We start from the raw sequence: 26,630 nt of genomic DNA, 5'->3' as shown, positions 1-26,630 counted from the left end.
TTCATTCTTGTAGGTTACTATTTTTTACAAGCCATTTTGATAAAATTATGTTGTAATAAGAATAAGACGTTGTTCAGGCATTACAGACTCAACAAGAAATTGTAGTCGACTGCCTTTCATGACTTCCTAATACGAACAACAACCAAAATAGCGATCAATTAATATGGTGTCATTTACCTTATACTCTGGTTAAGTAGACTGGGGTCACCAGGTCAACTCCAGAATTGTATTCATATAAACACAGTGAATTGTTTTGTTGGCGTAGGACACTCGACGCTTTTCATTATAATAATAAACTTTAAAAAAATTGTAATTCATGACTGCTAAATACAAACTGACAAATAAACCACAAACAAAAAGAGCGACCAAAACAATAAGTACCCTGTATAGTGTATATACCCTAAGCATGCTAGATCAACGCAAGAATTTTATTCATAAAAAATAATGAATTGCGGGTGGTTGCCTACGTGAAAAGCTCTTAACGCTTTTCTTTTTAACGACAAATACTTCATTAATGATGCTTAATCTTTTTCATTCTCATAAAGTAGATAATTCTTCGTATTTCGTACAGTATTTGGGGTTGTCATCAAATAAAGCTTACGCGCTAATATTCTCTGAAAATATATTTAAAAAAATGCCAAATTGTCACGAAAGGAAATGAAAAATGTGCCCGCCACGTCAGCCGAAATGATGTACGCTGATTCCAATTCGAGCTTGGAAAATTATAATATTTAGAATTAGGCAAAATATTTCGGAATTGTAGATACTCTTTTTTTCTTATGAATTATTCATATTATTACTGGAGTTGTGAGCTCGCATAAGATAAGATTTCTGGGTATGAACATAGAACACAACCCAATAACAACATCACATTTTTTATTTACCATTGATAATGTCGTAACAATGAATGCTTTGACATCTGTTTATCAATGAATGCGTAGTTTTATTTGTATGTTAAGCGGACATTGATAGAAAGCATTGTTTGATTTTTTATGGTGTTTAAATAATTATTATTTTTAATGTCGTGCATTCGTGTATGGTGTGAGGGTCATCCTTAAAATAAGTCACATAGTACGGAGAGATGAGAAATAGACGTTAATGTAACTATGTATTTCAAGGGGGAGGGGGACAAACTTAAATGTGTGTAATGTCTTATTTGGTATCAATACCAAGAAATCGGGGGGTCTGTCGAACATGATGGAATTTGAGAGACAAGGGTCTTTGAAAGCATTACTGCGTAAAGGTGGAAGAAGGAGTTTAAAAGTACTGATATTAAATACCAGCACTTTTAAAAAGAAAACCAATATTGTGTGGAGGAATATATTATGTATGATCCCTAACCTTTCAAAATGAAGCGCATGCCTACAAACTCTTCAATCAAAAAACATAAAATAACTTTCTCGAAACAATTTGTTTACTTAGGAAAAAATATAAGAAAAATGGAGGAATCAAGTTAATAATATTTTCCTTTAATCCATTTTTTAAGGTCAAAAGGTCTCCCCTAACCAGTCTCTCCCAATAGTGAATAATTAGTGAACCACGGAGATATTGATATTTCCACTGTAGCCTTAAAAAGATTAAAATCAAATTAACCTTACAATGTATTTCAATCAAAACTATCATTTGTTTATTGTTTATCTAGTCCTTTCATTCCTTTTTTACTTGTAACCATAACAAAAATTATTGTGAATGTAAAATTAATTTATATTTGTGGACCAAGATACATTAAGATGCATTACTGATATTTTTGTTATTTTTTACTTCCACCCCGGGAACCATCTGTTGGATAACCCACACGTCTACCGTAGGTCACCCCAAGTGGTTAGGGGTGCCGGGTTCATTGGGTGAGGTTTGTCTAGGTCTTTGCCTCCCAAATTGAATATAATCTCGATAAATAAGGGCGAATTATCAATAAAATCTATATTTTATTCTCTGTAACACAAAAATCACGATATTCCGTATTATCAATCAAAAAAATCTCGGTATCAAAACTTTTTTAATAATTTGGATATTTTGAGCGTTCTGTTCTCCATAAAACGAAATATGGTTAGAGGCATATAGAACACTATTTGGACATAGTAAGTGATTAGTGATCACATATATATGGGTGATTTTGAAATCAGTGCCATTTTACTAATTACATACTTAAAATTTGAACATCTTTACCATATATAAAAGTCCATATCGAAAAAGCGTCTTATACTTCGTATGTCCAGATATATGTCACTGTATGTTTCCTGAACAAACTTAAATAAAAAAATCTACATACACAACAGGAACATATTAGCTATCATCATAATACGCTAATTTAATCGAAATAGATGTAGAAATTAAAAATACATGTGGGCCGTTCGGATCGCAAACCATCACTTGAAAGCAATGGGGGCCTCAGCACGGGTAAATAACCCAGTGAGGCCAACATTACTGAATTAAGATATGAAATACTGTAAAATAATGTATCGATAAAAAAATATAATAAAAAAAGCTTCTTATAATATGGTAAATAAAAGTATTTTAAGAAAGTGACCAAAGTGACTACGAAGTATTGCAGTTTTTTAAGACCAAAAAAAATAAAAGATATTTTGTTCATTTTGGTATAATATTACCTGGATGATTTCTATAGCGCCGTATTCGTGAAACAATCTCAAGAGTACCTATCTTCTATGACCTACATGGATGGAATAATCCATAGACAGACGGTTGCTTGCATAAAAAGTTATACCTAGAAATAGGTACGCAGGTCCGGCCCTATGCGGGCGCAATTGGAGCAGTCGAATTACCAAGGCTGCTAATACCTAACACCTAACAGTCCTTGAGATTAATTTTCATAAAATCGGCCCTACACAAAAATACAAATCATCCAAATATTGTTGATTACCGCTATCACCTAACATTATCAAGGGGCGCCAAAGGTTTACTCGCGCCAGGCGTCATTTATCTCAGGGTCGGCCATGGGCACGTGAAATACAAAACTTATTTAAATTTGCGAAAATCGGAAAATGCTGACGACACGCCCTTACTCATTGTCTATGTAATTTCATATCTATGATAAATAAGTGGAATTCCTCCAGACTCAAATACTTCTCTACTTGAAGTATAAAGTGCGAATACCCATTTTTTCAGCAAATTCTTCTGCGACGCGACACGGTTCTGAATTTGCAATTTATTTACTAAACATCTAGCTGAAGTACCCGGTATTGCCCGGGCTTTATGCAGAGTTTTTCGAAATCAGACTTAGATAGTGACCTTTTTCTTGTTTTTCTTTTTAATTTATATAAACACGCTGTACACCACCACGCGATGCTGTGGTCAGTCTGTCAGCGCAAGTAGAGGAACAAGAGCGCGTGTTGCTTTTACATCCAACAGATGGCGCTTTTAATGATTTTACCTGTCACAGTTGACTTTTTTAAAATTTTATTATTTAAACATTGTACATGCAAAACATGATAGTGAATATATGTATAGTAAATTGTATTTCTTAGTCCTCTTCACTAGGGTGATCCATGCTGAGGCGGACTATAGTTATTCATTTCTATTTTATTTATTTTCTATGCCATTTTTAAAGTTTTTTTCACCATCTTCTACATCTAGTAAAGACTAAGGCTTATAACTACTGTCTTAATGAGGGGGGCTGTTAAATAAAAATTGAATTTTCTTTAATTTTTTTATGTAGGATGTTATTGACCATAATTACATGATAACCGTTATATATTGTTATTGACCATAGTTGCATAATAACCGTTATATGTTGAGATTTATTTGATCATAGATAATTCTAGTATGAAGTTAGTATTTGATCAAGGGACCGTAACCAGTGTAAGGATCATGAAATGAAAAGTTTGCGTTAGATGGGGTGGTTAGAGGAATTATTGCAGTTCCATCTATACCCTGTAGGTAAGTGGGGCACGAGCCCGGGGCCCTCAGCCTGAAATTGAGGCATTTGTCCACTCGGCTACTAGCCAGATAAGCTGACTTGTTTTAAAGGCTTCGGTTTTAAACAATACTAAAAGATTGATAGCCACCCCAATGCTAAGAATGACTACGACCTAGCACCACTACTTGTATCTAGGTGTGAAATGGCACAATGTATCACTGTCCAAAAACAGGGTTAATGTAACCGAAACTTAGAAATTCAAAAATCAAATTAACTCTCTGAATTGTATAATGAAATATTGTACCCGTAATGTACGTTTACTTAATCTATACTATCTAGCATTCAAAACAAAACAAAAAACTTTGGCCATCTTTCTAAAACTAATTTTCTAAAATTGTGTATATTGAATTACGTTTGTGATTAATTCGAATATTGAATTATGTTCATTTGCATGTAGAATTAGGTTTGTAGTTATTTAATAAGTTTTAAATATTATTTTCCTATCGCCATTTAAGCATTATTTTATTTTTGTATCTAAATACTCATCCCATAAACACGGTATAACATCCCGAAAAAAAACCGATAACATTTATTAGTTTGCCCTTCGACCTAGAAAAAAATTCGCCAGCTGAGCATTTTAGTGTTTTGGCGAATGTAATAATTCATATTCCACTCCCTTCTCCTGGGGATACCTTGTTAAAAATTTCGCCTGCGCCGCTTTTCCGTGGCTTTGTGAAAGTTATAACAAATTTTCAACTCCCTTCACTCTCGTCAATTACCACTACCTACTCAAGTTGGAAACACCGATGTTTGTATATTTTAACTTTGGAACAAATCTCAGAACACAGGCGAAAATTCTGGGAACAATCTAAATTACTTTAGAACCTTGTTGATATTGGTTACCCAGTTATGCGGGGTAGTGACCACCCTTGAGAATTAAAAACTAAGGTTGGGGTGTTTCGCAGAAATTCAAGTGTAAAATTGTCATCGGTTTCAGCTTTTAAACAAATTATTGTGATTATCAGAAACGCACAACCATCATAATATTGTTGTTATACATATCAGGTGATCAAAATTTGATAAAAAAACTGAAAGGGACCTAGAATCAACGATTAACGGGGACTTTTCAAATGTAAAATAATAAAAAAATGAATCTGATTGGATATTTTTTTATGACAGTATTATATTTCAATTTCTGTGATACAACTGGTCTAGTGAAAAATGTCAATTTATAATAATGATTTTTTGTCTTGATTTCTAACTAAGGCTTTTTTACATTCCAGGAGAGTTCAAAGGTGACAACAATACTGTAAAAACTGTTGCTATCAAAGTTCTGAAGGACAGCGCCAGTAGAACAGCGGAGGACGATTTCAACAGAGAAGTCAACATTATGAGTGCTTTTCGGCACGTTAACATCCTCACCCTCATGGGGGTGGTTCAAAGAGGTAAAAAAACATTTTCTCAAACCAACTTACCAAATCATAACGTTATCATATGTGGCTACACACTTCAATAATTACACATAAATATCCCTGTCTAAAGTTCGTTCGTTATTACGTCTTATTTTCTTGGAACGAAAAGTTGCCGGCCAGTGTAATTTGTATGGCTATCTTGCGATAATGCCATACAAATTATTGCCGTTAGGTTGGTTAAATTAGGAAAATTTAATTAAAATTACATTTGAAACAGTTAAAATTTTTTGTCTTAATTTTATAATAATTCCGTCAACTTGTTGTTCTGTTCTAATGTGTAATAATAGAGGTGGACATGTGTTTCCAAAAGATAATAATAATAATAATAATAATAAAAACGTTTATTTGACAATAATTTTTTACATGTTTGCATATAGTTTGTACACATACATTTAGATGATTATATTGTCAAAAGGGCAACTGCTCAGCTGTACATTCCGGATTTCTCCGGGAATGTAGCTGGTTTTCAGCAGTGCCTTTAATATAATGTGTTATAAATCGATAAATACAAATTTCTTTAAAATAAAATAAAATATAAATTCAGGATTAAATTTACATAAAATACATAGATAAAAATAAAAAAAAATAATAATCACAAGTAGGTGTCCCTTTCATTTTAAATTCGATCAATTATGATGTTGTGCGGTTGACTGTGCTGTCAGCAACCATTCGCTGCAGAGCTTCTTAAAGCACTGCAACGATGTTGTTGTTCGAATAGGCAGTGGTATTTTATTCCAAAGTTTTGACGATGAGTAGCTAAAACTACCCTCAAAAACAGCAGTTTTATGTTTGGGGAGAACAAGTAAATGGTCTCTTTGGCGTGTACTATGTGCATGTGAGTCACGGGACCACTGCAGTCTGTCAAACAGATAGGAAGGAACCTTTGAATTCATCAAGTTGAACAGTTGACACATTTGATGTAACTTCCTTCTGTTCGACATATTCAGTATTCGATGCCGATAGAGGTAAGGCGAGATATGCTCGCGTCTCGGGACATTATAGCAATATCGGACACATGCATTTTGGACTCGTTGTACTTGTTTTTGGGTTTTTTTCAATAAAGATGGACCGTAAACTGAGTCTCCATAGTCCAATATTGAGAGAACAAGACTATCAGTAATAATCTTGCGTAGTTTCACTGATATGTTATCTCTTATATTGTACAATAGACGAAGCCTCGAGTAGCACCACTGTGACCTGTTTTTAACATGTTCATCATACCTCAATCTACCGTCCACCATTATTCCAAGGTTGCGCGCAGCATCAACAAAGGGAACGGTGGTTTCATGTATTTTTACAACATGTCCTCCATTTTTAACGCATGATATTTTGTGCTTAGTTCCCATTAATAAAGCAACAGTTTTTTGAGGATTGAGAAGTAACGCGTGCTCCTTTGCCCAACTGCAAACTCTACGTAGGTCACCATTTACCATATCCACTGCCACATGAGTTTTACTTACGTCAAACGATAAATATAGTTGTGTGTCATCAGCATACATGTGCGAACCACAGTGTTCAATAGATTGCATCATGTCAGCGGTATATATAGCAAAAAGCAATGGCCCTAGTATCGATCCCTGGGGTACCCCTCTTGTTATTATAATGTCAGATGAATATTTTAGAGTCCCATTACTATCCTTGCAAACTGTGCGCTAAGTTCTATCTTTGAAGTAATTTTGAAACCATTTTATTGCTTCATCGTCAAAACCAAAGTAACGCAACTTTGCAATAAGTAATGGAATGCTCAGTAAGTCAAATGCCTTAGAGAAGTCCAGCAGAACTAGTATCGAGGCTTTGCCTGCATCAGTGGAGGCAAGAATATCATCTGTAATACATTGCAGAGCTGTTGTAGTGCTGTGGCCTTTACGAAACCCCGATTGATGACGAGGTATAATCCCGCATGTTTCAGCGTAGACTACTGTTTGCTCAAACACAACTTTTTCGAGTACCTTGGATAATGCTGGTAATATGCTAATCGGTCTGAGATCACTAATACTTGAAATTGGTTTCTTTTTCGGAATTGGTGTGACTAAACCATTTTTCCACAGTGCTGGAACTATACCTGTCCGTAATGATTGGTTAATAATGGTTGTTATAGTGCTGAGTGCATACGGAAGTATGAGTTTAATCATTGAGATACTTATTTTATCGCAACCGATAGCGTTTGATTTGATAGTATGAATGTGTTTTGATATTGTAGTTTCATCAACTATTTGAAGTGAAAATGATTTTGCTATAGAGTGATTTTGTGTATTATAATTGTTGACTAAAATTGGACTATGTTCTAGATTTTGACTGTGATTAATAAAATGATTATTTATGGCTTCTGGGTCATTTAAATGTGTTGGTATATCTCCGACTTTGTCTTTAACATGAAGGCAATTTTCTAAAGATTTCCAGAGTTTTTTTGAGTCATGTACATTATTATTGATGTTATATTCAAAAAATGCTTTTTTTTCTCTTTTCATGGAAGAGGTTACTAGATTTCGTAATTGTTTATAATAAGTGTAGTGTGAGTCTAATTTTGATTTTAAATACCTGATATACGCGCGATCTCGAATTTTCATCATATATTTAATGACATCTGTTATCCAAGGTTTGTGTTTGTCTTTAATGGTTATTGTCTGTTTTGGTGCATGCGTATCGTAGATATTCAATACGTACGCATTGAAGTGTGTGACCATACTGTCAACATCATTCAAAGCGCTTATGTGTTGCCATGGCCCGTTAGCCAAATCGGCATTTAGCCTATTCATGTCTATGTCTTTAGTGTTTCTGTAAGTTATTGTTTTTGGTATATATTTTGGTTTTGAAAATTTTAAGTCGCATATAACTAAACCATGGTCGCTTATAGTTTTATAATGGTAAATTTGTGTACGTGTAACTATTTCAGGTTTATTAGTGAATACCACATCTATAAGTGTCGAGGAAGTACCTGTTACTCTTGTTGGTTCGTTTACAGTTGGCGACATATTAAATGCTTGCAATGCATCTATTAACTTTTTTGCATCCGGTTCCTGTTTGTTTAATAAGTTTATATTTAAATCGCCAAGTAAAAAAAGTGTTTCACACTGAAACATGTGGTCAGATAAATTATCACTGATACAATCGATTGCGTCATTGACGAGGTTTTTACAAGTTCTGTATGCTGTGCCTAAACATATATCGATATTCGGAGCCTTAATTTTAAGCCACATTTGTTCCAAGTACTTGTTTTCGTGTGGTAGTATAACGCTTGATAATTCACGACGTACATAGAAACCAACACCTCCCCCACGTTTAGGACGAGGGGAAAGATATAAGTTATAACCCGGAATTGCTCTATCAGTTGTACCTCTGCTCGCATCAATCCAAGTTTCGTTCAAGGCTAATGCATCGATTTCGTGTTCTCTAATATAGATACATAGATCATCAAAGCCTGTACCAAGCGATTGTGCATTTAGAAAACCAATAGTCAGTCTACGTTTTTTATTATTATTTGGAGCCATTTATGTAATATGCAATCATCTTGAATGGTAAAGACAAGATATTGTAATATACAGTATTTGAACATAGAGAAGTTGAATGAAATAACAACATGGATAATTTAAGCAAACACAGCACAAGATTTAAATAATCTGGAGGTAATAAATAAAACATAAGGTTTTTAGCGCATGAGAAGTTAATGTAATGAACGTGTAGGAATTGTAAGATAAAGAGACATAAGAATAGAACAGAAAAAATAAAGTTGGAACTCAATACCACTGCCCGTCCGGTAAAATTAATAATATAATATGGTTGCCATAATGTCACACTACGCGCATAACAACAGCAATATAATAAATCGAGATCATCAATATTGGTAATACTTCGTATATTCTGGTGTACAATTTTTAGACTGTACGATTCCCAACAGTATTTATTTATGTCTTTAGGATTATCAACTACATAATTGTTGCATGTGAGCATAGATTCATCGGGAATTTCAAAAGAATGTTGGATCATTTTAGAGTAAGTTATCTGTAAGTAAACCCACACGGTAATATTAATTTGGGATGGTAAATTTATGTTTTTGATGTGTGAACAAAGAGTACATAAGTTTGGTTGCTCAGTTATTGACATAAAATAATATACATAAATTATTGTAATACATAAATTGTGAGAAAACATTAGCCATTTCATGTTCTTCGAATGGTACAAATAAAAATTGCAATTGGTATTAGTGGTGAATTGAGGGTTAGCTAGTAATTTCTTATAATAAGGAAGTAAAGTAGCGGGGTCAGAGAGACACAATGATATAGTTGTAAATTTGTCATATAAGAATTTCCTGATAATGTGTGGGTAATATAAATGCACCACGATGTTAATAATTAAATTATTAATTGAAATGTCTGACATCGTGCTTATTTGGGGATTGAACAATGCAATATTGTAGTATTTTTTTGAAAGGAATAGAAATATCATGAAATATAGGAACACTCTGATTAACATTTTGAAAAGGGATACAGGTAGTATGGGTATGATTGCATTTGTGAGTCATAGTGCAAGTAAGATATTCTCAGAGGTGATATGTATAGCTCTCGATTCCGTGGTTTGGCGTATATATACTCGTCCCGCTTTTACCCATACGAATGCAAATTTTTTATCAATAGCCGTCTTCTTCGCTAGGTAAAGTAGGCGTTTATTTGTTGAAGTCAGGTGTTCCGATATATATACCGGCGTGCGCGGTCCGGAGAGTCCTATTGAGGTCGTGTTGAGTTTGTCTTCCTTAGTCACAGCATTCATATTGTACCTTTTTACATCGTTTAAAAAGACATCTCTTACGTGAACGTGCTTAAACCGCACAATTATAGGTCTGGTTTTTTGGGGGATTGTCTTACCCGGAGACCTATAGCTGGTCTCAATGTCATTTTTCGTAGTGTTTGTTTTTATTTCTTGATTTATGTTAAATAAAATATTTGCCAAATTCTCACCTTCAACCTCCGGTATACCTCTTATTTCGGCGGCAAAATTTTTTTGTTGCCGATCTTGATCGTCGATCTTTAATTCGAGCATAGTTAGTTTTGCCTCGAGTTCTGTGTTTTTTTTTTGAATGGAGTCTATGCTTTGTAGTTTTATCAGAGATTTTTTAAAGTCTTCTTCAAATCCCTCCATTTTGCTATTAAAGAATGTTAGCGAGGCCTTGAAGTCCTTGAATTCATCGAACATTTCGTATAATTTCGTCTGGACATTCTTGAATCCCTGTAGCTCAGTCTTGATTTGACGTAATTCATGTGTAATTAGGTCGAGCTGTGTTTCACCTACTTTAGTGGTGCTGGCCGCTGGGGTCTCCTTACTGGAAATAGAAGTAGAACGCGCCGTACTGCGCGTTTCCGTCTTGCAGCCAGTGCATTTGGTATTATTGCGTTTTTCTTGGGAGAGTTTTCGGTAATGACCTTCACTTACGCCACCGCAGGCGAAATGTAGACTCTCCTTGCAGGAGGAGCACCAGAACATTGATTCCCTCGTGAGTATGGGTTCCGGGCACTTGCTGCAGGTGGTGCTCTCCATATTGCAGGGAGTTATTATGTATTACACTGAACAATCGACACAGAAACTGAGTTGTAAAAAAATTATATTTTAGTATTACAGTTTTGAAGGATTTGTATTAGAATATTATATTTAGTTTATTTTGTTGTTAGATTTAATATCACATTTATTTTTAAAATTACAGTATATATTTGATTTAGTATTGGATTTATTTTGTATGATTTATTGGATTGCCATCTGTTGGACAAAATGTAAATCAAACTTCACAACGTAAAAAATAAAAAATAAATGTTTACTCTGGGTTTCGAACTCACGTCCCAGGAAGGTAGATCGGAATGTGTCGGCGCCTCTCACCACGCTGCCAAGTACCGATACACAATTAGCGTGATTTAATCCAATATAACTGGTAGACTTGCGAAATAGTCGTACAAAAGGTCTAAATTGTGGTTTAGTTGTTTGACACTTATATAACAACTGTTTTTTTTTTTTAAATAAATCATGAAATTCACGTTCGCGCACAACGGGTTCACTGGTTTAGTAGTAATTATTTTTAATGTTTGTTATTTAGATTCACTTTTCACTATGTTTATTACGATTGTTTGTTACCTTCTTTTGTATGTCAGAAGGTGTTGATATAAAACACAAATTTAATGTCGGTTTGTCGTTTTTTAGAATAGCGCAGCTCACAGATAGTGCGCAAACGCAAAAATGATTATATTCACTTGAATTCTAACTTTAATTCTAACTTTAAGATTGTTTTATTTTGAAATTAGTTTATAGTAAAATGAAATGCGACTGGTCGGTAGGTAGTATTTTTGTAGTCAACGATAACGATTCAAGATAAAGATTTGAAGGCGAAATTATTGGAACCATTCTTCATTGGTATACTATGAATGTCACAGTAGGGAGACATTAATTTAATTTAATTTTTTCTTCTCATAAATGAATCCCCAATATTTTATAAAAATGCAAAGAAGCGTTTTGCGTAGAATTGTCACTGGGAATGTAATTTGTTAATATTCTGTTTCGCCTTTTTTGCCGTAAAAAATATGTCGCAGAAATAATTATTTCAGACAGTTCTGTATTATATTATATTATGCAAGTATATGGAAGTGTTAGCCAATATTTTATTTTCATATAGAAGCATAAAAAATCTGTGTAAAGGTTTACCTAGTTCTTTCAATATTTCCCTGGACAAAAGCAAATGATTTGGAAGTAATACAACCGAAAATTTGCGTTATTTAAAAATTTTGAGTTCTTCGTCAGTCAGCGCTGGAATATTTGTGAGCAAGTTGATATCTTGAAAATGTTCCGGCTTCGGTAAAATATTCATATCAGGGTTTGCAAATGCATGCGTTTTAAAATACCCACAGTAGATGTTCGATTTTCCCACAAGTTCCTTTGCCTCCAAAATGAGACAAAATTCTTTTGAAATTAGCATTTATTTATTAATATTTAGACATTTTTCATTCTTTCCTTGAGGCTTAAAAAATATAATTTTGTTTGAAAATTTTGAAAAAAAAATTATAGTACATTCTCACTTGTAATATTTGTTAATATTATATTTCAATATAATTGATATCAAGAAAATTTTTGATCACTTCTTCTAAAATTATGGATAATTATCACGTTTTTTATAATTAATTATGCAAATCGATAGCCTTAAGCCTTCATTACTTTCACCACATTTGTTCAGTTTGCAATGTTTTCTGTGAATTTCAAATGCGCTATATACATCTTTTTTTTTGCTTAAGAAAGTAGATAAAACTAGAATCTAGAATCTTTCCTGTGTATGCATTTAAAATAAACACTACTATTTCTAAATAATAAAATTTTAATATCAAACAAGAAAAATGTTGTCAAAAAAGCTAACCATATTTTCACTTAATTTTTTACACCAACCATAGAAAAAATGAGAGATCACGATATTTCAAAAACACATTCGTTTTGTTTGGGGAATTTCTAAGAATACTGTAATTTTAGTTTTATCTCGTTCATATAATAAAAAATAAGAAATAATCTTTAAAGTTAAACCCATTGTTACGATAGCTATTTTTTGGATTTTATTAATGGATTCCAGTATTTTGAGGCAAACTAGAAAGAATTATTATTTTTCTTTCTAACGTCAAAAAATATGTATTTTCGCGTGTTAGAAAAAAAGATAAAAATACTTTTATAAAATATGGACGCCCGGTCATAATATATGACCCTCAAACGCTTGAAGGGTTAATTGAAATTAATTTTAACTGGACGTTTTCAGCCGACAACGGCCACAACCCCTGGATGGTATTCGAGTTCATGCCGTTCGGAGACTTAGCCGGAGTCCTGAGGAGCAACTCTCACGCCATGAGGCAGCCCATTCCGGGCCTGCCCCCGCTTGACAACACCTGCCTGCTGTCCATCGCTCTACAGGTAATTCGATATCTCGTCACGTTTGGATACATCTTTGGATTCAACCTACCATTAGCGCGAAGACAGGCGCACCGGTTTTGTCGGCCGATTTAGACCCCCGGTCGGTGCAATTTGTATGGCAATAGTCGGTAGTAAACCACCATTTTTATAGATATTTCCATTCAAATATGGACCAACTGACCGTCGAAAACTGGCCTGTAAAATCGAGGCGTGTGTCTTCGTGCTTAGAAAAAACCGGATCAAATAGAACTTGGTAAAACAATAGTTAACTCTGTATGACAAAACAATAGTACAACTTGAAAACTTGGTATGACAAAATAGAAATATTAAAGACAGAGCAATGATAAAAAAAATTGAAAGCATCCTGACAGAAACTGTCGCTTTTGGGCGCGATTGCCTCCTCGCACCCGACATTGATTTTAAAGAAATGTTCACATCAAAACAAGATGCTAAATTTATCCACCACCATGTTTTGTGTAACAACAGTAGACAAGTTGAAAACTGAGTTTTTAACTGTTAATAGTAATGATTGGATTATTTGTATAGCGCCGTTTTCGTGAGAGAATCACCTCAAGGGCGCTTAATTGTTACTACAGCTTTAACGTTGTTCGTTACTACAAAACTCCGTTTCCTCTCCCATACGTTCATCCCAAAAGCTAACAAAAATACAAAACACATTCAAAATTCTAACACTTGAAAACTGTTTTTAATTTGCACTAATTTAATAGGTAAATTGTAGCTAAGTAATAATGTTTATTATTATCCAGATAGCTTGTGGGATGCGCTACCTCGCCACTCAGAGATTCGTGCATAGAGACCTGGCGTGCAGAAACTGCCTCGTGGGGAAAGGCCTGGCAGTGAAGATCGCCGACTTCGGAATGAGCAGGGACGTGTACACATGCGACTACTACAAGATGGGCGGCAACAGGCCCATGCCTATTCGCTGGATGTCCCCCGAGAGCATCGTGTACGCGCGCTTCACACTCGAATCCGACGTCTGGTCTTACGGGGTAGTCCTCTGGGAAATATACAGCCTGGGGAAACAACCCTTCTACGGACACAACAACGACGGAGCTAGTAAATTGATATTACAAGGGATCATGCTCATTCCGCCTGAAGATTGTCCAACGTTTATTTGTGAGCTGATGCGGGCATGTTGGAGGACAGATCCCAAAGACAGGATACGTTTTAAAGAGATCTGCGAGAAACTTCAGACGTTTCAAGAGAGCGGAGGTTGGGACGGCTCAGGGTCAGGTGGTGCGGAAGGAGAGAGTAAAGGGCCGCAGAGCAGGGACAGGGAGACCTGGAGCAGGTCAATGGGTCGTGGAGGCAAGTGGGGCACAGACTCCGTAGGGCGTCTGCCGCGGCCCCCCGCCGCCCTGCCCGTGCCTCCCCCCTGCCCGCCCTCGCCCACGCCGCCGACTCACTCGCTCACAGACCCCGAGGGGTACTTGTTGCCCGCTCAGCCTGTTCTCATCTCAGATTATATCACGGCCTTGCCAGATTAGATTTTGCATAAACATAATGTAAATAAAATTAACCGCACTGAATCGAGAATGATGTGATAATTCAATAATAATAATATGTGGAAAACAATTGAGCCATCATTTTATATAACCGTTATGGTTCCACAATTAGGCGCCAAACGCTAACGACCCAAATTTGAGGTGTTATTAAATTGGTGAAGTTGTATTTGAAGAGGAGTATGAATAATATTTCAAAACCTGTTTTAAAATCAATTCTTTATGAACATAATTTATTGCACTTTACAAACAAATGTTAAATTAATTCACATACCCTTATTAACGTATAATTGTGAGATAGTCGAATAATAATGTATAGCCATGGAATATTATATTATGAAATAGGCCAATAATACCAAAGACAATACAGATTATATTATAACAATATAGAATATAGACTAGCTCATCAACAACAGTGTCTCAAAAGTGGTTCGAATTTTATTTTGTAAACATGTACACTTTTGCAATCCCTTCTCCACCAGTACCTATCTGCTTATTTATTTTATTTGTTGTAACGCCACACAGTGGAAAAGGGCTAGATTAGGCACATTAATATATTATTTATTATTACTAATATTAGTTTAAAACATTGTTTAGGCAATTGGAAAAAATATTTTCACGTAATCAGCCTTGCCTGGAATTCAAATAGTGGGTATAATTTGAAATAAAACTTTTTGCTTTCGAACAAAGATCTTTTGTATTGTGTTAAAATTAGCATAAAATTCATGAATCATTCATTTCTATGTGCCGTAACAAAAAATGAAGCCTGCGAAATACGAACAGAAAAGCACTTAATATTAACTATGCACAATTTTTTTTCAATTCTATCAAGGGGTGCGGTAGAGATAACCGGCACACATTAAATATTATACAATTCATAATTATATAGCGACATTCTTTCACTCCCGTAAATAATTTTAAAAAAGAAGCCCCTTGTGTACATTTTCTACAAACATATCTAGAAAAATGTACATAGAAAATTGTAATGGTTTTTTCTCTTTTAAACAAATAACAGGTGATTTAGCTGATTTCGTTCATTATTATTTTAGTTACACATTACAACAACTATTTTTTTACTATTGAAAATTTAAAACTGACTAGCAAAAAACCTTATTTTAACAATATTCTAAAACAAAAGTTTTTTTTTAACATAATGAAAACACAAAAAAATCATTCTACATCGAATTGACGAAGCGTAGCGACTTGCTTTAACTCTAGCATTTGGCATGGGGTGACAAAGCCTAATGGGCGTCCAAGTAAGCAAATAAATTTCATCTGTATGTAAATTCACGGTTTCGGATCAAGATGGTGGTCGTGTTGGATATTACCTTTTTATTCCACTAGAGTTCGCATGATCCTGGTTTCTACTACGAGCTATCAAATCGGAATAATCAATATTATGGTACTTACCGGTGTGAAGAAAGGGTGAAAAAAGAATTTATTGTTATTGAGATTCGTAAATAAAAAAAATTACGCAAAATGTTTGTGGTTTATAATAGAGTAGTTAAGTATTTAAGGACCTACATACAAAACTTATGATTTCAGAGGAAATTTTGATTTTGATTTATTAAATATGGGAAAATAAGAAACAAATTATTTTTTGTATGCGAGGTCTATTAACGTTCACAGAACTGCTAGTAATTATTTTACAACCCAATAACCAATGTCCTCATCATGCTAAAATAATATATTTAAAAAAATCAATTATAATTATATAGATATCATTTAATTAATATTATACGCATAGAATATTATTAGTATTATGTGTAGTATATTATATATGTAAATACAGGGTGTTAAAGGACGTATTCGACTTGCTTTAACAAGTGATTCCTGAAATAATTTGTAGTAAAAAATGTTAACGAAATTTTGGTCTCCTTCGGTGACTTTTATTAAAATATTTTTCATTTGCAATTTTTTTTAATCCTTCCACGTGTCTATACTGGACACTCATTCGAGTAATCGCCCAACCCCTCATATCGACCCAAGCTGTCCAATTCCTGATTTTCTAGGTCCTAGGCTGTAAAAGGAGCAGTTAAAGTGAAATTTAGGTTATTCACTAACCGAACGTTAAAGAAGACACACGTGAATAATTGTAGCTAGTAAACAACTCCTTAAATTAGACACCACTGCTGACGAAGTCGCTCAAATGTTGGCACTACTGCAATCAGAGATGCGACAATGTGATTTTGCTTGGCAACTAAACTAAAGGTTAATTCGTGAGAAATAGTTTGGATGCAGGTGAATTCTCTAGTTGATGTTTTCTATATTCTTGTCAATTGATATCTGTATCTGTTTTTTCTCTTAAATAAAAAAAATAAAAATAATAACAAAAAAAACAAAAAAACTTAAGCCGTTTAGCCGTTCGACGGGTTTTCCAATGGTTTCAAAAGACTAGTGGCTTCTTCCGAAGGCGTGGATCAGGGCGACGATCCTGCACATCCGAAAGAGACGATCGTTTTATTGTATAAGATTTTGCAATAAGTGCGATTTTTGTGACGCCAAAATATTATTTTTAATTATTGATTATATTGATATTTCAATTTTTTATTTTTAGAAACCTACAATTGTTACCTTGGTTCGTGTTTATGTGTTTTTCCTGGATTGTCAGTACTGTATATGCACGTAAAGTACCTACGAATTTAGAATAAAAAGTAACGCAGATCCGTGAAAAATCACGCTATAATCTGAATTCCTGGAAAATCCGTTCCAATTAAGAAAAACGATAGTTAAAACATTTTTCAGTTAGTTCCAGTTTTGAAAAAGTAACTTAAATTCAAAAAAATATTATTTCGTTGACTAGAGCTTACAGGACAGATGCACAACCGAAATTACTATTTTTGAGAAAATCGTGTGACAAAAAATATCCTTCGAAAAATGTCCTATTAATTTTCAACTTTTCTTGGGCTCAATAATTCTTCACACTGGTTCAAGAACATTATATCTTTTAAAAGGAACAAACATCATTTTTTATGGATAGAAGTTGGGTTTTAATACGAAATTATGACATTATTTGAAAGTTGTCAGTTTGAAGAAAAATAATAATTATATTAATTGGATAATTTGTATTTTTGTGAAAATCACTTCGAGGGCGCAGAAAAACTTGTTTTAAATTTGTATTAAAGTTGGCAAGCTTTGTTTCGAGAGTAGGTAAACTTATCAGTTTTCCAGTAAATATTGACAGGCTATTTCAGATACAGATTCATCAATATACAATACTATTAATATTAAAACGAAATAAATATGAATTCCAATCTATTGTGTATGAAGATTTGTTACCCTTTGTTCAATTTCGCTCTCTATTGTAATGTATTTTCGTAAACAGTGGTAATTATTTACCACGGTGAAATCACCCGTTTTTTACATTAAACCGCCCGAAAAAACTTTTCATGTAAAGCACACAGATCACGAGTTTGATGTAAAAATTATTATTGAACAATATAATGTCGGTTGTGTTTACGTAACAACATAAAGTAAAGTTTAAAATTATTAATGTAATTCTTATTATTCAAAAACACGTAATTACGTTTTAAAATAGTTGGTGGTGTAATGTGTAACGGTCAGCATAGTTACATTACAAATCCCATTTTAAAATAAATTTAAATGTTTTCTGATCATTACGTCTCTAACTATTTTAAGAACGGAAGCATAAATTCAACAAGAATTATTTATTTTTCACTTTCAGATTGCTACACACGTACTCCCATTTCACAACACAACCGAAATTAAATTGTTTAATTCTTGAATAATGACGATTTGTTCATGCTGTCAATAAATATTATTTTTATTGGTGACTATTACAAATGTATTGAATTATACCATGAGCGTGTTGTTTTTTTATTTTCTAATGTCAAATTTTAACGAAAATTATGGAGTTTTTATTTAAACGAGTATTCTAGGCATGGGTCGGTATTTACCTATATTTTAAGTTCGACCAAATGTACAAATGAGCTTATAAATGTATATTTCCTCAGTCACCATTAAATTGCACCAAAGACAAATGCACTAAAATATGTTTCTTGTAAGCGGCTACAGGGTAAAGATTATGTTTATTGAGATGGTTTACTCATTGAAATAAGAGCAATTATGCAATCGTGTTCCAATAGCATTGTACCTATTATGCAATCGTGTTCCAATAGCATTGTACCTATTTAGTTACTATGCAATCGTGTTCCAATAGCATTGTACCTATTTAGTTATTATTCATAAAACAAAATCTGAAAAGAAGCTGACTAAGGTTGATAGTATTAAAAATGTGCCAATATAAATGATTATGATCTACTCTTAGCAAAGCGATGAAAATATTGTATTTAGTATAAAATCGAAATGATAGAAGCATTTTTCATAATACCTACATTGTTCCCATCTTAAATATGAAAAAACTATTTTTTATTGATTGCATTTTCATTGTGTACACATCTAATTCCTAAGTACATTTTTTAATTAAGTTTAACAAAATATTAATTTCTATTTCTCGTATTGCTACCAGAAAGTTGGCAGGAATTTCCCTATCGATGTATTTTCACAATCGATCGATGTATTTTCACGATCGATCGATATATTTTCACGATCGATCGATTTATTTTCACGATCGATCGATGTATTTTCACGATCGATCGATGTATTTTCATGATCGACCGATGTATTTTCACGATCGATCGATGTATTTTCATGATGTTTAGGATCGTGAAAATAAATCTATTATCATATTTCGACGTATTTTCACGATCGATTGATGTTTTTTCACAATTATTGCAATTTTTTATAATTATTTTATTGAAATATGTAATCCGTATAATTACCACAATTATTAAAGATAATACATAATATTATTTCGTCAACAAACATGGAAATGTGGCAAGTTTGTTTATATACCATTTGCATTTATTTTTATCAATACTCGTAATTAAATTCTATGAAAACCTTGAATTATTATTTAAAACTATTTAAAGTTATATATTTTAATAACAATTTTATTTTCCATTTAAAGCTATAATATTTATATAAATACTATTAATGCACAAAAGCGTAGAACTAACGTTTACTTATAATTAAATTTATATGTTTGGTCAAGCCAGTAATGTAATTAATATACCAATACGCACAATATTTTTTTTTAATTTAAAGAATCAAAAGTAGTATGTAGTTAATGCATAAATTATTACGTCAAATGCGTCAACGCAATTGCAGTGCTATAGAATTGTGAAACTATTACAATTTCACGTAATTAACTAAGCTGTAAATTAAGTCTTTAATTATTTTATTGTCTACATGTTTATTGTACATTTATTTTATTTTATGCACAGCTATAATATAGTAATTTTTTATATACAAACTAAACAAATAAACTCATAAATGTTGTAAATAAATTATTAATTATAGATTTTAAATATTCAATTAATTATTTTTAATGTGAACTAAATATGATTTTTGTTCTTAAAAACGAATAATACAGGACTATTAATTTATAAAAACAATTTTTTTTCAACACTATTATTCTTGTGAATTTGTAAATAAACGGAATTCGAGGCAGTGGCGTAACGAATGCCTTGGCTGGACTCGGGCCACAAACATAAGCCCCGGAGCAACAAACTGCCATAAAATATTCAACGTTTTAGACAGGTACCTACGCTTAATATCCAGTGATATGTTTTTCTGTTTCTTGACTGGAAGGAAAGATTCTCAGAATATGTTATTTAATTGGTAAATTTAAGCAAACGGTGTCGCCTGCGGCGCTTACTCACTAATAAAACTGGGATATATGATTGCTGTTGTAATAATCTCTAGGCATTCGATGCATATTCGACTGCTCCGTAAAACTGTGTAGTTTTGTATGAAGGTATAAGCAAAAAAAATGTTTTTCACATTCATTGTAAAAAGTGAACGGTTTACAAGCTCGTCTCATTTGTTTTATTTACATATTCCTTGTACCATTATATAATAAATCAAAAACTACGTTTTTCAACTTTTATTTTTAACTTTGTATCATAAATTAATATTACACGTGTCTTAGCACGAATCAGCGTTTAAATATGCGGAAGACTGCTTAATTCAAAGAGAGTTTTAATTGTATAATTCTGTAATGAGATTTTTTCCTATAACTGCATGTCGAAAATTATAATTAAGTCACTTACGACGTTTGTTAAATCTTCTATAATATTATCAATTTAATAAATTAAGCACTTACATTTTTTTGTAAATACATAACAATAATGGTGTTCATTTTACCGTTATCTCCAAAACAAAATATTTATTTTTACCTTTGTATTGTGACAATTTGAGCATTGGTTGTGATTGTTCGATTCACATTATAATCGGTACAAATCATTATCCGCGGGGGCGAACAAGCAACGGCCCTAATGCAAAAAATTTAACCCTCCGAGACCGCCATTCGGGGTAAACAGAACATATTCAATCCATTATTGTATTTGTATGCTTTATATTTCTTGAAAGAATTGAGTTTGTATACGTATAAAACTATTTTTTCATTTTCGTATCTACATGCTCAAACAATTAATTTATCTTAATATTTTAAAGCATAACTTGTAAAAGTGTTTTATCTAAAATAATTAAATTAGTGCCGTCTATGAACACATATTTTATAACATATGTTCCGTTTACCCTTATACAATGTTACCCATTCTTCGCAATATGGTACATACAGTATGTATAATATAGTGTTTTCAATGCATTTAATATATGTACAGAATTTAACTAAACACGAATATCGTACTTAACAAACCCCTAAAAAATTAAAATGAATTATTTCAGTTTTAACGTTGTATGAAAATTCAAATGCCAATAAACGAGATACGATTGGCTGGCTAGATTGTGACGTCACAACGTCCTCACGTCAAGTTGCATCTGGGAGTTTTTGTTCCCGTTGTTATTTTATTGCTATAAACGTTTAGTTACGCATTTTAAACCGATTTTTTTTTATAAAACATTTAAGTAAATAACTACCATCTTGACATACGGTGGTTTTCTATAAGGACAGTTCGATAATTTGCCAAAAATCGAAACAATCATTCTTCTCACAAATTGATTTTTTGTAAGCTTTTACCCGCAACTACCGTTTTTAATAAACATTTTTTTAAACAAACCTTTTGCTTAAACTTAATGACAATCACAAACGAGTTTTTGCACTTATGATTATGGAAAATAGTGGTATTTAATATTATTATTATTAATTAATGCACGCGTAAAATCCCTCATAATTGAAATAACGTTACGGAAGCTGATCGATGTGATGTTCGATAGGCAGGTACTGTCAACCTAAGAAATAACTTAACCAGGGGTTATTAATGCAGGGTCTCCGTCGTTCGAAATTCGGTAAGAAAATGTAAATATAATAAAGAATAATAATGGATTGTAATTATAACAAACAAACCTCTAATCAAAATCTCTCTAAAATTATGTAAACACAATAAAAAAACAGATGATATATATAAATTATGCCTACATATTATTATAAATAATTACCCCTGAATTTTCACATGAATAAATTACATGTGTTATTAAAAAAGCGCCATTTTGTAATACATATAATTTTGGAGGCCGGTATGGGTACCGCCGCCTCTGAAACCATTTATTGAATAACCAACACCTCTGCCATACCCGACATACTCCGACACCACAAGTTGTTCGCTACGTTTGGTGACTTAGCATGGTATCCGGGTTCATGGAGTGTGGATTGTCTAGGTCTTCGCAACGGATGCCTCTGCCCACCTACTGTGTAGTGGCCGGATTTGGAGAAACTGGTGGAGGAATATTGCCTCTCGCCTCTCTTTTACCTCTCCAGCGGGACTTTCTCGACCGATTGCCTCGCCCCGCAGTGGGAGGGATTAATTCAAATGTCCGTCACTCCTGAACACGCTGTCCCCAGATTCCTATACTCCCCCTCCCTCATACCTTTTTCCTTACCAGATCTTCCTCTCCTTCCTTTCCTTAAAAAACCCTTCACGCAGCATCCCCAAATATGACACAGGCCCTGAGGGATGTTTTCCTCCAGGAATATGTTTAATGTATTTATATCATCCGGTTCTTTTAGGTTTGTTTGCTATTTTTACGAAGATAAAATTATATTTATATATTTACGATAATGTATGTTTACGAGAGATGGGAAGGCTGACAGAGATATTGAAAGAAGGGTAAGTGCAGATAACTCCATTAATGGAGGACTGAACGCGTTTGGCGCTAACAAAATTTTGTCCAAAGAAGCGAAGTTAGCAGTCCACAATGGAGTGCTAGTGCCTACCCTGATGTTTGGAAGTGAGGCATGAAACTGGCAGAGAAAGGATAAAAGGAGACTGAATGCTGTTGAAATGAGATCCCTCAGGCGTATGTGTGGTAAAACCATGTATAATCGTGTGAGAAATGTGGCGATCCGCAAAGAGTGCAAGGCTGATGTAAGCGTAACGAGTAAGATTAAGAAAGGGACGCATAGATGTTTGGGCATGTATAGCGAATGAGCGAAGAAAGGATTGTAAGGAGAATATATAATGCGAATGCGAATGGTAGCAGAAGTCGGGGACGCTCGAGGAAGACATGGTACGATCGAGTGAATCAGATACTCGTGTCGGGCCATGTCAAGAGTCAGAATAATAGAAGAGTATGTATTAGACGGTGTATGAATGTGAATGAGGCAAGAAATGTGTGCCAAAACCGAGTTGTTTGGCGGTCCGTCCTCTCTGCCTAGCCCTGCGGTGAAACGAAAAGAAAAAGTTAGTTAGTTATTTACGAAAATAATATTAAATAGCACTATACTCCATAATCGTAAATGCAAATAGTCGCATATGATTGTCATTAAGTTGAATCAAAAGTTTGTTTTTGAAAAAAGGTGCGGTAAAAGCGGTAGTTGTAAGTAAAAGTCCACCCACTTATGTAGTGTAAGCGGCTGGAATAAGTACGGGCGCAGCGACGCGACGTCACATGCCAAAACGTGATTTATCAGACGGTCGTAATTTGATATGTGAAGATTCAAAAATGTTTTTGTTTGTAAATGTTTAGTTTCTATTTATTTTTTTATTTTTGGTAAAAAAAAATTGTGATTGTTCCCTATTGAAAATTAAACTCGAGGTTTGTGACTTTCGGTAGCTTAAAAAATATAAATGTAAAAAATGTATTTATTGTTTTTTCTTCAATAAGTCTCGTAACTATTTGTACATCCATTTATAAACCCTCTTTGATCCTATACATTTCGATAGTGTATAAACATTGTTTTCATTTTTGCTAAAATGTTAATAAACAAAAAAAATATTTAAAGTTGTTGTTTTCTTTCTACCTTTCGTATCCTTGGACAGAGACAGTGACAGTGAGAGAGGTTCTGAATAATATAAACAACATAACTTAAAAGTAGAGAGTATATTTTGTTAATAATAATGAACACATTATTTTATTTCGAGTGTACGCCCCTGATCGACTTTTTCGTGGGATATAAAACTCTGAAGCCGCATTCAGACGAGACTAAACAAAGGCACCCGGGGAGACTTGTGACTTGTGACTGCACCAACACGCCAACAAGAATGGCGACGTTATTATATTATAAAAACAATTACCTTCTCCCGGCTTTTTAATGTAAAACTTTTAAAATACATACATTTATTTTTTTAAAAACCTTTTTACGCGGAGTGTCTAATGTCACGCACTTTTTTGTTCTGAAATGAAAAAAAAACAATGAACCTTACAAATCTTCTTAGGATGCGTGGGAAGAGGCTGTAATTGTCTTCTACTAGTGGAAAGAGGGTATCAACTCCCCTGTTAAATGAAATAATGATTTTAAAGAACAAACTTTTAATACGGCATATCAACGCCAACAAAAAAAAATACATCTCGTCAATGCCAACAAGAAATAACAGAACAAAATTAAGGATGTAAAAATACCTCATAAAGTATCACATATTATGATTTTGGAAGCGAGAGAAAGAATTCTAACAATCCTTTTGTTTAAACGACCGATTCGCTTCCAAGAAATAACTTCGACGGGGTACTTCAGTAGCCACCAACTGCGAATGACCCCCATAGATCCCAGGTTCCGACTGGAATATCCACCCAGCATCCTCAGGCCGTTGAAAAGGGATTTCTCCGTCCAGCAACGAATTCTGCCACTCTTGGCCCTTCCTCAGGAACTCCAGCGTGGGAAAGCAAACGCGCGATGAATGATCCGATGAAACAAATTCCAGCACCTTTTGGGTCGTTGCTAGGACCTCCGGTATGACACAGCAAATACGGGTTCTGAATGAACCGGCGCAACAATTCCACTACGCTCCTCAAGAGCACAAAACCCGAAGTCTGGCGACCGTCCGACACCGTGGTGGACGAACTAGCAAAACTAGACACGCGATATCACGGACGTAAAACACAACAAAAAACAGGCTCTCAGCTCAACTCGTAAATCTATCAATCTCCAGAATGTCACCGGCAACACGCCTATTTTCAAGAGCGTCGAAGAACAAAAAAACTGCGCCCATCAAGGGCGATCATTTCACATCCCCGCCATCTCGCCTTTTTTTCTTCTTTTTTTCCGCTCCCCGCGGCGCTTAACACTTCCGCTCCAAGCGGCGCAGCCAACTCAATAAAATGATCGAGAAGAAAAAAAAAGTGCTGATTATTTAATACCTACCCGTAATAAATAATTAATAAATTCGCATCAATATTCATACAATAAAAAATTCTTATAACAATTCAAAAACGATTATGTGAGATGTAATAAACGAACTTCCAATAATTGCTGGCACAGAATGTTCAATGTTTGCTGATGACACTGCTCTGTTATTTGAATGTACTGGAGATGTTGACGAGTTTAATAAACATGTTAACGAGACTTGTCAATCAATAGCAAACTGGCTGTTATCACAAAATTTGTCGCTTAACACAAACAAAACTGAACTTCTAAAATTTTGTCCAGTACAAGCTACACCTATAAACATAAATGTTAACTTTAATAACAATAATATCGAACCTTCCCAAACTTCTTCACTGCTGGGAATACAACTAGATGCAAATATAAAATGGAAAGAACATGTATCTAAAGTTGTTGCAAAAATCAGTAGCTTTTCTTTTGTTCTAGGGACCCTTAAAAATATCTTAAACTTCGAGTCAGTAATCACCGCATACTATGGAGACGTATACTCAATGATAAAATACGGAATAGTTTTTTGGGGAAACTCAGTAAACGCCAAAGATGTTTTTATCATCCAAAAGAGGTGCCTACGAAAAATTACAAACTCTGATCACCGGGATTCATGTAGACCAATTTTTTAAAACTTCTGACAGTGACGGACATATATATAATGGAGTTATGCCTGTTAGTACGATCGTCTCCAGAAAAGTTCCCACAAAAAAACTCAACACATAAACACGCTACAAGGTTCACAGAAAACTTATTAATCCCTAAAGCAAACTAAACTATTTTTCAAAAAGGACCACACTACATAGCCATTAAAGTATATAACAACCTTCCACGTAGCATCAAACAAATAACCGACATACTTAAATACCTCTGTTTTTTTTATTTTTATTATTTACATGCATTTGTTAACATGTAATTGTTGGGTTATGTAATATAATGTGTATTTGATGGGTTAGCTGGAAGAAATAGGATGTAACCTATAAGCTATACCCTTTGTACTCTTTTTGTGCAATAAATATTTTTTTGAATTTATTTGACGAATTTCATCACAATGTGTACTTTTTTATGGTAACAATTTAGTATACTTCATCTTGGCCTTGGGGATTACTAAAGGCCATAAAAGTTATTTTTTTATTAAAAACAGAAGGAAGGAACAATAATGGAATACCATCTTCATTCGGGATGTCGACTTCAATTGAAAAACGTTCAAA

At 33.8% G+C, this 26,630-nt stretch overlaps 1 protein-coding gene across 1 annotated transcript in view; it reads left to right on the top strand.

The window, feature by feature from the left end:
* Nucleotides 1-23,992, top strand: part of LOC149424398 (tyrosine-protein kinase transmembrane receptor Ror-like) — a 252,480-nt gene extending 228,488 nt beyond the window's left edge. Inside the window, exons 7-9 of the mRNA XM_089651529.1 lie at nucleotides 5,158-5,319; nucleotides 13,115-13,266; nucleotides 14,034-23,992. Of these exons, the coding sequence (XP_089507655.1) occupies nucleotides 5,158-5,319; nucleotides 13,115-13,266; nucleotides 14,034-14,774 (1,055 nt within the window). The 3' untranslated portion in view covers nucleotides 14,775-23,992. The remainder of the gene's footprint in view (nucleotides 1-5,157; nucleotides 5,320-13,114; nucleotides 13,267-14,033) is intronic.
* The last annotated feature ends 2,638 nt before the right edge of the window (nucleotides 23,993-26,630 follow it).

The sequence above is a fragment of the Hesperophylax consimilis genome, chromosome 4, assembly GCF_061612785.1.
Source record: "Hesperophylax consimilis isolate HC1 chromosome 4, BYU_Hcon_1.0, whole genome shotgun sequence".
Lineage (NCBI taxonomy): Eukaryota > Metazoa > Arthropoda > Insecta > Trichoptera > Limnephilidae > Hesperophylax > Hesperophylax consimilis.
Note: the sequence above shows the minus strand (reverse complement) of the source record. Positions and strands in the feature narration are given on the sequence as shown.